Raw genomic sequence first — 13,039 nt, 5'->3', positions numbered from 1 at the left:
TTATAAATACATTCACACAATGTAAGATTTTTGAATTTAAAGAACAAGCTAAAATAATGCTGCTTAGTGCAGATTTAGTGTGGTGCTCAAGTCAAGAGAGAATATACTTAAACTATTTAACACTACTCAGTTCTGGGACTTTCTGGGGACAGCAGAGAGCTGGATGTTGGCCAAGTTGCTGACTTTAATGAACAATGCCCTGCACTCTGTGCTTGACACCGTAATCCACCTGCGGAGCTCCTTACTCTGCCAATATGCATCAGGGAGTGCTGTCAGAGATATTTTGTACCAGCTACCATTAGTTGATAAAACTTTAAAAAAACAGTTTTTTATGACATTTAATATGTTAATTTTAATTAGATTTTAGACATACAGTATATATTTATGACTTTATATTTATCTTACTGATTTGTGTCAAGTGTATTCTGTGTAGATTTTCTGAGCTGGCTGCTATACAATACAATGCAATACAGTTTATTTTTGTCTAGTCCAAAATCACACAGGAAGTGCCGCAATGGGCTTTAACAGGCCCTGCCTCTTGACAGCCCCCCAGCCTTGACTCTCTAAGAAGACAAGGAAAAACTCCCAAAAAATCCTAGTAGGGAAAAATGGAAGAAACCTTAGGAAAGGCAGTTCACAGAGAGACCCCTTTCCAGGTAGGTTGGGCGTGCAGTGGGTGTCAAAAGAAGGGGGTCAATACAATACAATACACAGAACAGAACAAATCCTCAATAAAAAATAAAAAATAAAAATTTTGAAGTACGGAGCAGAATTTAACAGTAGATGATATCACATAATAAGATTTGGATAATTTTAGACTCCTGGAGACCTCATCCATCAAGCTGCCTCCCCCATTTGGCCATTTCACTATAACATTGCAGTTTTCCTTTGGGATCAGTAATCTGTGTAGGTTTAGTTTTCATCTATAAAAAATGCATCATGGTACTAGAGAAAATCTGGAACAGCAGGATGTGAGAGATGGGGTAAGGCTGAAGGAGTTAAGCTTTTTTTACATTATACAAACAGAGGTATAACAGAAGAATTTTAATTCTTAAGAAGAATAAGGAAAGTGTGTTAAATTTAATGCTTTAAAGGAGACCTTCATCCTTCTATCAAAGCTTATTATATTCATATCTTTATTATACACTTACTGGTATATTTGTTGCTAGGATTTTTAATAATTTAACTCAAAACTTCTTTCCTAAGTGATCTTGAAAATTCTTTTAACAAATGGTGGCATTGCATCTCCATAAAAATGTTTTTTGTAATGTCAGTGGTTTTAAAAAGAAACGAATACCCATGTAGCACCAAGCAAAACTCTTTCATCTTCTGCTTTATATGTTTTCTTTTATGTTTTCAAAATATGGGATCTGCCATTGATCCTTAAGATGCAAAGTAAGGAGTAAGAATATAAGAGTGCATGCTGACATTTCACTACATATTAATATGTTTCTTCCTTCATTTCTAAATGTAAACAATAGGCAAATCATTTAATCTTATGAATAGTATGCCAACATCCAGTGTATAGTTAAGAGACAGAGGTTTGTTACAATAATTGAAAAACTTCCAAGGGTGATCTAAAAAGTATTTGATTATTTTTAATTCAAAAAGAACAGAGAATACAGTACTGTAAAATGAATTGTACAGGACTTTGTTTGTGATGGTTTTGAAAACTGTTTACTGCTGTCTAAACTGATTAATGTTAGGTTTTTCAGGTGGCAGCTGTAAGAGATCTATTAGTTATTTATCACTACTTTCATAAAACTAACCAACCAAGATAACGATCTTATTATGAATAATGCAAAACTTAGGCCTTTACCACAATGTTTAAGTCATATGATGTATTTTTTCAGGAGTTTTGCTAGTGTTTTGTCTAGGTTCTAGTGTTTTTTTTTGGTTTATTTATATGCTTGAAGTTCTCAAGATAGGCTACCATAACATGTCCACATTATAACACATGACAACACTTCTATTTTATGCACAACAATGATATCAACAAAACATAAGTGACTTAACTAAATGTGTAAACAAACATGAATTTAAATACATGAAAAAAATTCCTTTAAAAAATATTACTGTGCATATGGCATCTTGCTTTTATCAAGCTCTGACAATGCTCAAACAATTGTTTGTTCATGCATTTGCTTTGCTTTTCTGCTTTGAACTGAATTCAAACCCAGACTTAAGCATCAAAAGATCACCCTTTAATACAAGAATACACTGAGAGATCACCGCATGAATCTCAATCTTAAAGATTCAGCAAGATATTTAGATCTTCACATGAACTTGTAATGAATAGATCTTTCCATTATTTCAAGCAGATCAGACATCCCTGAAGAGGCATAACCTACCATTATCCTTGTCATTTTATTGCCTGTCCCTATACTTTAAGATAACTTAATAGTTTTCCCACTGGCTCCCAATCAAAACATTTCTGTCCTTTGGAGATGTCCTTTATTCAGAGAATCACAAATTGTGTGTTATCTCTTTCTTACAAAGAAAAAATGAATTTTGATGCTGCCTAATGGTGTCTAACATATTCTTTCTCTATAGGGAGCAGCACTTGTCAATGTCTACAAAGATGGGTCAGTGTTGCTCAGTCATAGTGGCACAGAGATGGGCCAAGGGATCAACACCAAAATGATACAGGTTGGAGCTTATCTCATGCTCTTCCTAACTCCAAGCAATACTTTTAAATGAGTCGGTGAGGTTTCATTGTTCTTTTGCTTTCTAAGATTGCCAGTCGAATCCTGAAAATCCCACAATCATCCATCTATATTGTCGAGACCAGCACAGCCAGTGTACCAAATGCAATACCTTCTGCTGCTTCCTTTGGCACTGATGCAGTAGGCATGGCTGTTAAGGTGAGTGTCTCTTTTTAGTGCCAGTACAGAGAGAATCGTGTTCAATTCAGACTATAAGTAGTGAGAAGTTTTAGTGGTTAAGACAAGACATGCCTTAATGCTTTATATCACACGTCTACAATGAGAATGTTGAACTCTTACACAATCAACATTTAGAACTAAACATATAAAGGTGACGGAACCTGCTGCACCAAGAATCTATCCAGCCATTCTTTTATTAAACCTCCAGAGGACAGAGTGCCAGCTTGTCATGCACACAAACAGTGGGCCAACTTACAATCTCTACCTATCCTAATGTGCAGCATGGCAGCACAGAATTTAGTGTGGCTGCCTCACAAATTCCATTTCTTCTCCTTTGTTCCAAAGATATGCAGAAATTGCTAAATGGGTAGTCTAAACTGGCCCAGTAAAAATAAATGTGTCCTGTGATGGACTGATGTCCTATCCAGAGTTGGTCCCCGAATATAGGTGCCAGCTCCCCATGACCCTGAACTGAATAACTGAGTAAGAAAAAGGAGGGGAAGACTTTTTTTCCTAGTTGTGAAATCAAGATGAAGCCTTCAGGAGTCTAAAGCTGGCCATTAAATGTTCATGAAGGAACCCTCTCATTGATGTGAGCTCAGTCTTGTTGGGTCTGGGATGAGATTTTACAGCTGCTTGTCTTTTTATTGTCAGGATGCCTGTGAAAACATGATGAACCGCCTTCAGCCCATCATAGAGCAACACCCCAAGATGTCTTGGGAATATTGGGTGCGTTTTGTGAGTTTCTACTGTCTGAAGTGGTGATGATGCCTGCATACATCTGTATTAAAATGAATTTTGATTTTTCACTGTTCCTTGCACTCCAGTGCAGGTCATGACACCCTCCGGTAATGAGGTTATAGACAAGGGGCAGGTGGTGGCATAGGTTTTTATAATAATGAATTAAAAGTAAACAAAGAGAAACTTTTCATTGTGGACACATAGTGTCCAGATATAGTGTTATCGTCATTTTTATGATATTGTGGCTTACCACTATGTTTAATGTTTTTCCTTACCATTATGTTTAATGTTTTTCCTTAGCCACCACTATGTTTAATGTTTTTCCTTACCACTATGTTTAATGTTTTTCCTTACCATTATGTTTAATGTTTTTCCTCTATGTCATGCATTGGTTTACCTGGGTGTTTCCTTATTGTTGATGGCAAAATCAGCCCTAGTTAACCATATGAATTCATGTTGACTCCATGCATGACATTATCACAGTGAAGCTATAAGAGATGCTGGTGTACAAATACTCGCGTCCAAAGTTTGCATCAAAACAAAGGAAAGACATGCAATTGTCCTGCACAATAGTCTTTTGGGGGGAAAAAGGCAGTAGAGTTTTATTTAGTATTGATTTAGTAAAAAATGTAAACAATGAATTTGAATTAATGTTTTGTTTTTCATGACACAGTCTTTTTGATTCTTGTGAAAATGATGTTAGCCTGTTTTTCTGTTTTTGCTCTGTTACTTTATGACATTTTTCTGTTGACATTATTATTAAACAAGGTTCATTTTGACATAATGTACAGCATTATTTATAGAAAGAGATACAAGCTCAATGTCAGGACAATCAGCCTTTCACTCTTCCCCATACAAATACCTTTCTGGCTTTTTTGCCTGACCAAATTATAGTTTTTAGATGAACATCCAGTGTGCTTTCTATGTTGCCTCAAAGAACAGTCAAGTTCCCTTACATAACTGCACTTCTTATTGGGTCTGTTGTCTTCCTAGGTCAAAGAGGCTTATTTGCAAAGGATCAGCTTATCCTCCACTGGTTTTTTCAAGTAAGTAAAGAGATGCCATTGGTAGAAGTTCAAGTGGCATTGAGAGAATCCTTAAATATAACTGTTTCAGTTATAATTTTCTTCTGATCAGCTTTGAATGCTTGTTATCTTTCCATATTGTATAAATTGGCATCTCTTCATCCTCACTGTGGTCATGTGGTGGGTGACACATAGAATAGTATGGAACTTTGAAGCTTATTTTATTTTTTAAAAAGCCTGTTCTTTGTTGTGTCCAGAGAGATATAACTGAGTGAAGCAGTTTAACATTTTTTTAATATATATATATTTCATCATAAGGAAGTTTTATATCTTTTTGTAATCACTGATGAGAGCATCTAGCCATCCATCCATTTTCCAACCCGCTGAATCTGAACACAGGGTCACGGGGGTCTGCTGCAGCCAATCCCAGCCAACACAGTGCACAAGGCAGGAACCAATCCCGGGCAGGGTTCCAACCCACCGCAGGACACACACAAACACACCCAGCACACACTAGGGCCAATTTAGAATCCACAATCCACCTAACCTGCATGTCTTTGGACTGTGGGAGGAAACCAGAGCACCCGGAGGAAACCCACGCAGACACGGGGAGAACATGCAAACTCCACGCAGGGAGGACCCGGGACGTGAACCCTGCGAGGCTGCAGTGCTACGCACTGCGCCACCGTGCCGCCCTGAGAACATCTAATTATTTATAATTGAATGAAAAACATTAATTCAGGTTTGGTTCTGAAATTTCTTTCCAGTATAAAGTAGCATCTATCCTGGTGGAAGGGAATGCAGGATGGGAATCAGCCCTGGATGAGCTAATCCACAGCAAAGCCATCACAAACACCCACCTACACTCACTGATTTACTCACCCACTCATGTTTTGCCAGTTCAAAGTCAGCATTCAAAATCACAGCATATCTTTGGACTATTGTTAAGGAATCAGAGGCTTTGAAGTAACCCACACCAACAAGAGGAGGACAGGCAAACTTTGCATAGAATGCTGCCTGCTCAAGAACTGAATCGGAATCTAAGCATCATAGTGTAAACTCATTTACCACCCTGCCAACTTAATTAAAATTCAGCTCAAGCCAAATAATTATTATTCTGGAGGAATTCTGGTTACTTTTTAATCTGTTATTTAATTTTCTTTAATAGGGGTCCTAATACTGATGTTGACTGGGAAAGAAGTGAAGGGAACGCTTATTTCTATTTCACTTTTGGGGTGTGCTGTTCTGAAGTAGAAATTGACTGCTTAACTGGAGAGCACAAGGTACAGGAGTAATCTGTCCCATGTCAGAGAATGGTGTTGCCCTTATTACAAAAAGGATTGTGTCTATTTTATAAGATATAACAGTTTTTTTTTAGTTTGAGTTCCTGGCAATCAGACCCCACACAATGAAATAATTTGATTCCCATAATGTTTTCTGTATAACAAAAACAGCTTGTCAATAATTTTATTATATTAAAGAAAAATAAAAGTCTAACACAACCGCAAAACAGCAACTAAAATAATGACTTTGTTTGTGAATTTCAGAATATAAGAACAGACATTGTGATGGATGTTGGTCAAAGTCTAAACCCAACTTTGGATATTGGACAGGCAAGTGCACAGTGCTATGTTTAGTTATCACTGGGAATCCTGGAATCAGTTGTTAAACAAAACTTCTGTATAGTCCTTTACTATCCACACCAAGCTTCAACTGTAAAACACATAAACAAGCCTTAGTCAATGTCTAATGCTACCACTGAAAACAGATCATTTACTTTGATATGTCATCTACAGCTAAATTGCTGTTTTTAACCTTTCAGATTGAAGGTGGTTTTGTTCAGGGCCTGGGACTCTACACCACAGAAGAGCTCAAGTTTTCTCCAAGTGGAGTCCTGATAACTAGGGGCCCATCCCAATACAAGATCCCTACAATTTGTGATATTCCGGAACAAATGAATACTTCCCTCCTGCAAAACACTTCAAATCCACATGCCATCTATTCATCTAAGGCAAGGCTCAGTAGTGTGTGTGAAGCATGCTTTTTTTTTTACATTGGGCAAAAATAAGGTCAAGTGTTTTTACAGTGTAGTCATTAACCTTTTAGAAGTGGATGTGTTACTACTGTATAAGGTTTTGAACAACGATAAAAGGACTTTTCTTGTGTGTCTCCACATGAAGAGAGAGAAATTTTTGTTGCTCCAGTGGACCTTTTTCTAGAAGATGCTCCGGCCTATTAGGTGTATAGATTCACACACTTGACCAAGTCTCAAGTTCTATACCAGAACACTCTCTCTGTCATCTCCTGTATCTCTTGCTCCCACTTGGCTTCTCTTTTTTTCATCAGTAAATCAGCAGCACAACTTTCCATCCCAATTTAAACTCAAGAAACGTTTGGTTTAAGGAGGTATTAAATCCCATCCTCATTATTGACAAGCCCTGAAATTGTTCATAGGATCAAGAACAGCCCTACTCTTGTGGTCCTTCAGGATATTTTGGTTTATGTTTGCTTATTTAATTAATTATTATTTTAAAATATTATTTTAAATTTGTCTCAATGCTGTCTTGATTATTTTATAGATGTCATCATGTTTTTGTAATTCTTCCTGGGTGATGCCAAATGTGTTCATGGTTGCCAGGCATATTTTTCATGTCACATAACACCTAATACCATGACACTGCCAGTATAAAATGTTGGCAATATTATTTAGTCAGCACCCATCTTTGATTTTTTTGTCTATGACACCAATCTGTGACTCTTTTTTGCCTTTTCTTTTTTGGATCTTTATATTATTTCTTTTGACATTTTTGCACTTAGCTTTAAGTCTTGTAATGACCTCTGGCCTGCTTTTTGTCCATTTTTTTTTTTTTTTTTTTGCCAAACTCATTTGTCTTCTGATCCTTTCAGAACTTTTGTTCTTAGGAAAAGGCAAATTTTCCTTCTCAGGCAGGATACTTGCCTTTACTTGAAGGGTACCATTCTAGAACTCCCCCTAGCTGCTCTGGTATCCCTGCACCCTTGAGTTCTCAATAATCTTTAAAGAGCTGGATGTTCACGTTTTTACTCCTGGCAAGCTAAGTCACACCTGTTCAAGCTATGACCGGTCTACTGCCACATGACCCATGTCTTCTACCTGCCTCTATTGCCAGCTGTATCTCTAGGTGATGCTGTATCTTTTTTTTGTAGCTTAGAGAATTCACTTCTGGGGCACCATGCATGACAAGATCTACTCTTCCATTGTTTTCAATAATTCTCACACTGACATTTTGAGGTGCTTTCTCACTGCCAGTATGGTTCGTTCTCTTGCTTGAAAGTCAGCTATGGGACTTGCCCTACACTGTGGTGTCCTTGCCATTGGTACCTACTTGCTAGGTGAATTAACATTTTATGCAGCATAAGAGAAATTATGTACCTATTTTTAAACTTAGAGTTTACAGAAATGAAAAAAAGTCCAGATGTTCCTGAAAGGTTTAAATATTATCCATCTATTTACTGAATATGCTAATCCAATTTCAGGACTGTGTAGTACCACAACTCATTTGGACACGGGACAAGACAGGTGATAACTCTCCACAGGGCACACTTGTGCATACATTCAAAATCACTTACAGCAGATCAGTATGTAATTAACCTAACATTTATGTCTGTAGCCTGTTAAAAGCTATCTCGTATAACTTTTCTTTATGATTTTGCAGTTAAAATGATTGCTGGTGTGTTTAATATACATTTCTGTTACAATAGATTTACAAACACCTGCCCTAGCATACACTGTCAGCGGTTTCATAACTTTGGCCTCAACTCTTGGAGTTCCCCACAACAGAAGACGAGGAATGTATCTTTTAAATATATACACAAGACATAAATCTTAAACAATAAGTAAAAATAATTATATAACAATATGAACAAAAGTTACAAAAAAACTTATGAAAAATACTACTTTAAAATTAACAAAAATTACAATAAACAAAAATATCAGCTAAGGAACGTACTCTGTTTGTAACAAGTACTTTATCAAAGTTGGGAAATTTTTTTTAATATAAACATTCTCATTCAAGATGATGAGGGACTGGAGCTGATCCCAGAAACATTGGGTGCAAGAGAGGAATCAGCCATGGACAAAGTGCCATTCCATTGCTCACACTAACAGTCATGCTTTCACTTGCACCATAGCCAGTGTGCTGACTAAGAAAATAAAAACTAAGTCCTGTATGTTTTGCTTTCTCTTCAACCAAAGCCTCCATTGGCCAATCATAGTTGAATCTGCTAGGGTTAGCTGATCAACTTTTGGCTCACTTAAAAGAACAACCTTCTATACCTTAAATTCATCAGCTGTAGAAGATCACAGAACTCTTTTTTTTTTTTGCATTATAGTGAGCTCACTGTGTTTATATTATGGTGCACTAAAGATTCTTTTTTTTTTTTATATAGTTTTATTTTATTAATTTTCATTGTAATCATTCCATACAAACAGATCAATTTATAACCCAACAAAATTGAAGACAAATCAAACCCCACCCCTGAGAAGGAGAGCTTAGCTAAAGGAAAATTGCTTAAGGCTTTTTAATAAGGCAACATTAAACAAAGGAAAGGGAGAAGTAAATATATATGTAAATAAGAGATGGAGAAGGGAGTTAAATGCGATAATAGTTATTTCTCTTATTCTAAAATAATATTGATTAAATCCTGCCAGGTTTTGAAAAAAGTTTGTACAGATCCTCTAACTGAGAATTTGATTTTTTCCAATTTCAAATAATATAAAACATCGGTTTCCCACTGACTTAAAAGAGGAGAATTAGGATTCTTCCAATTTAACAAAATAAGTCTGCGTGCCAAAAGTGTAGTGAATGCAATCACCGTTTGCTTGTCCTTCTCCAATTCAAGTCCATCTGGAAGAACACCGAACACAGCTGTTAATGGGTTAGGAGGGATTGTGACCCCAAGGCTGTCTGAAAGGCACTTAAAAATTTTTGTCCAAAATGATGTTAGTTTGGTGCAGGCCCAGAACATGTGACCCAGTGAGGCAGGAGCTTGGTTGCAGCGTTCGCAGGTTGGATCCTGCCCTGGAAACATTTTGGACAGTTTTAAGCGAGACAGATGAGCTCGATATATAATTTTTAGTTGAATAATTCTATTCTAAAGATTCTACACATAATCTTTCCAGCATGGAAGACAATGTAAACAAACTTTGACAAACACACAGATCTATTATCCAGACATTCTGCACTCCATGTGACTCAATCCATAATGGTGCACTGGCTTAGCGCTTGAGACTAGTAGATTTATGTTGCACCATTGTGTCACTAATCTAACATCTGTTACCTGTCTTAATTTGATATAGGGGATTGGAGAACCCACTGTGTTTTTTGGATGCACTGTGTTTTTTGCCATTAAACAAGCAATTGCTGCAGCAAGAAAGGATGTGGGATTGCATGACAATTTTACCCTGAACTCTCCTGCAACTCCCGAGAAGATTCGTCTTGCATGTGCTGATCAGTTCACACAGATGGTGAGATGTGTTTATTAAGTGTATTGGTTTTGAAATGGTATTAGCGATACTGAATTAGGAAATATAATAATTTAAAGGGATGGAATACTGAGTCCAGTTACATGGAAAATTGCTTTTTTAAATTCAATCTTAAAAACAAATCCTTGTCATAAGGGCAAAATTCACTGAGTTACATGGCTCCCTTAATATCCCAATTAAGTAATTTCTACAGCAGCAAAATAACAAACGATAACAGTCTTGTTTTTTACTATTAAATATACAAATGTAACAGTAGTAATTACAAATTGTTTTTCTAGTTCTGTCTAACTACATCTGTAGAAATTTCAGACTCAAACTGACTTGAATTATTGTAACATTCATAAATAGTAGTTGTAGATATCCAGGTGTTTGACTTTGAAAATGTTATTTAATTAACTTGCTTAATCAAATTCAGGAGCCAAGTGGCTAGAAGCTTTGGCCACAATGTAGGAAACAAATCCATGATGGGTCTGCAGGCCATTATTGGCTCCATTCACTCACACACACACACACACACATCCACGTTCACTTGACATCAATTTAGAATCACCAGACATCCTATTGTGCCTGTCTTTGGCATGTGGGAGGAAAACTGTAGTTTCCAGACGAACAAAAACATGCAGACAAACAAGGGAAATTTCTCAGGCAAAGGTTTCAAATCTACAGGATTGGACTCATAAGCCAGCAGTGCTAACCACTGTTCTACCATGCTACCCCTGATTTTAGCAAATGATTTGCTGAAAAAGTAGACATACAGAAGTGTTTAAGCAAAATATTCTTTACTACTTTCCTTCAAATCCTTGTAGGGCTATGATTTAAAGACTACACGAAAGTAGCATAGTCCTTAAGAAACATTGTACTACAGTACATAACTTTGTGCCTCTTTAAATTGGCACCATTGTCAGTGCTTTCACTAATATACAGTACATACAATAAATGAGATGATCTAGTCTTTTTTTCAGTTTAGAGTAGCTTTGAGGTAAAGAAAGGATCTGTAAAAGTTCTGGTAGTAAATTTATAATGTAAAAGAATAGATTGAATTACAAGTGTGTGATCTTTCAAGAAGAATTTAATAGACTGTACCAGAGATTTGAGTCAATTTACTCTAATCACAAATATCAATTATAATACAGAAATATTAGATTTAAAATATAAGTAAATAAAAAAATGAGGTTTTATGTGTGATTTGAACTGTAACTCACTGTAGCTCACAGACGGACCTAAGGAGTAAATTAAGCAAATGTAAATGAATGAACATGGAGGTTTGCACAGAGAGACTTCTCTTGAAGGGGGCACTCAATAAACCAGAAAAGTTAGTTGTGAAGAAGGTTTATATAATCCCTGTTATGTAAAAAAAAAATGATTCTCTATTAACATTTCCTAAGATATCTGAATCCACATGAGCCTTTTCTGTTGACAAAGGTCTTTTCAGGTTTTAGAAAGGACAGGGTATGCCTCTCCTTTTTTTGTGAGGATTTCACTACATCTCAGCTCACTTGGTTCCTTAAGAATATGTTCCCAACCTTCATTCTATAATGCTCCTGTATAGAAAAGTCCAAGACTCTGCTTAGATCCCTATAGATACTGAACTAAAACTATCTTTCTAATCCATGTTTTTCTATATGGAATGAGCATGAGAATGTACTGCACATTCAGAGTTTTCTAGCCTTTAATGGGCGCAGTCACATCCTGATAGGCAGTTGACCTTTTTGGGTAGGATTTCCAGTTTTGAAACCTAGAGGAAAGAAAAGTGCAAGCTTTGCATTGTGAGCAGTTCTATTGCACACTCAATGTGAAGGCCCCATGTCACAGGGGACATAAGGAAGAAACCTTGACAAAAGGCTTTGTGTGAGTGAGAAGGCTAGTATCAGATTTATGTGGCATAGGCAGGTACTCCTTGAATTTTATATCTTTGTTTCAATAACTGAGACTACACTATTAGTAATTAGGATTATAGTTAAAATAAAAGAGCTAAAATCGTTAACAAATTCCGTTATACTGCTAACCTTACAACAGGATCTGCAGCAAACTTTATTTTCAAAAAGGACAAACAACTATGTATTTTGTAAGAACAGGAGACAAGTTTGTACAGGAAAACAATTCATATTTCCTAAACCTTGGCATTCTAATGTTATCTTTTGCAGGTTCCTACTCCTGAGCCAGGAAGCTTCATTCCCTGGGCCATCAATGTGTGAGTCAGAAAATTACAAATGCTGAATTCGCTACAATCTAATCTTTCAGTTTCATGTGTTATAAATAATCACTGAAATATGAACTTCCTTCCATTAACAACCAAATGGCTTATGAGCTGCTTTACTAAAACAATCAGTTTGGAAATGTCACATGCCTTTTGTATTTCCCCGTGCCAGTAGCTCAATCCATAGATATATTCCCAATATAGACAATAAAGCTATTATACAAAATGAGATGTTTGGGTCCCATGTCTTGAGCTGCAGACTATTATTTCTTTTAAGAGTGGGTCTTTTGTGGCTCATTTACATAGATTTGTCAATCCAGCTGGCATCCTCCATTCAGTATCCACTAAGGTTGATATGAGGATCCCCAGCATGCACAGCCTTGTCAGCTGTTGCTACTTTCTTTTCATTTTGGTTTCTTACTGGTTTTGTTGATGCTGAACTTCAGATGTCCTCTCTTTTCATAATCTTTCGAAACATAAGTGACCTCAAAATAGCTGATGAGTTTTATTTTAACTCTGCCACTTTTATTTAAAGAAGCATAGCATTTAAGTTCAAAATGTTTTTAAAAAATGCATCTTAACAAGAGAACTTTTAAAAGAAAAAATTAATACTTTGTGTTTGCATTGGAGGAAGGATGTGCCCAAATGGACTGTAAGAGCCAGTCTT

General features: G+C 36.4%; 1 protein-coding gene across 1 annotated transcript in view; it reads left to right on the top strand.

Moving 5' to 3' along the window:
- LOC114656554 (aldehyde oxidase-like) overlaps window positions 1-12,600 on the top strand; it is a 68,147-nt gene extending 55,547 nt beyond the window's left edge. The window contains exons 27-35 of the mRNA XM_051930811.1: window positions 2,554-2,649; window positions 2,736-2,864; window positions 3,540-3,614; window positions 4,620-4,672; window positions 5,820-5,934; window positions 6,199-6,264; window positions 6,474-6,662; window positions 9,990-10,157; window positions 12,320-12,600. Coding sequence (XP_051786771.1) covers window positions 2,554-2,649; window positions 2,736-2,864; window positions 3,540-3,614; window positions 4,620-4,672; window positions 5,820-5,934; window positions 6,199-6,264; window positions 6,474-6,662; window positions 9,990-10,157; window positions 12,320-12,370 — 942 coding nt within the window. The 3' untranslated portion in view covers window positions 12,371-12,600. The remainder of the gene's footprint in view (window positions 1-2,553; window positions 2,650-2,735; window positions 2,865-3,539; window positions 3,615-4,619; window positions 4,673-5,819; window positions 5,935-6,198; window positions 6,265-6,473; window positions 6,663-9,989; window positions 10,158-12,319) is intronic.
- The last annotated feature ends 439 nt before the right edge of the window (window positions 12,601-13,039 follow it).

This window comes from Erpetoichthys calabaricus, chromosome 8, assembly GCF_900747795.2.
Source record: "Erpetoichthys calabaricus chromosome 8, fErpCal1.3, whole genome shotgun sequence".
In the NCBI taxonomy this organism is placed as follows: Eukaryota; Metazoa; Chordata; class Cladistia; order Polypteriformes; family Polypteridae; genus Erpetoichthys; species Erpetoichthys calabaricus.
The sequence above is the reverse complement of the archived record's forward strand: the minus strand, read 5'-3'. Positions and strand labels throughout refer to the sequence as shown.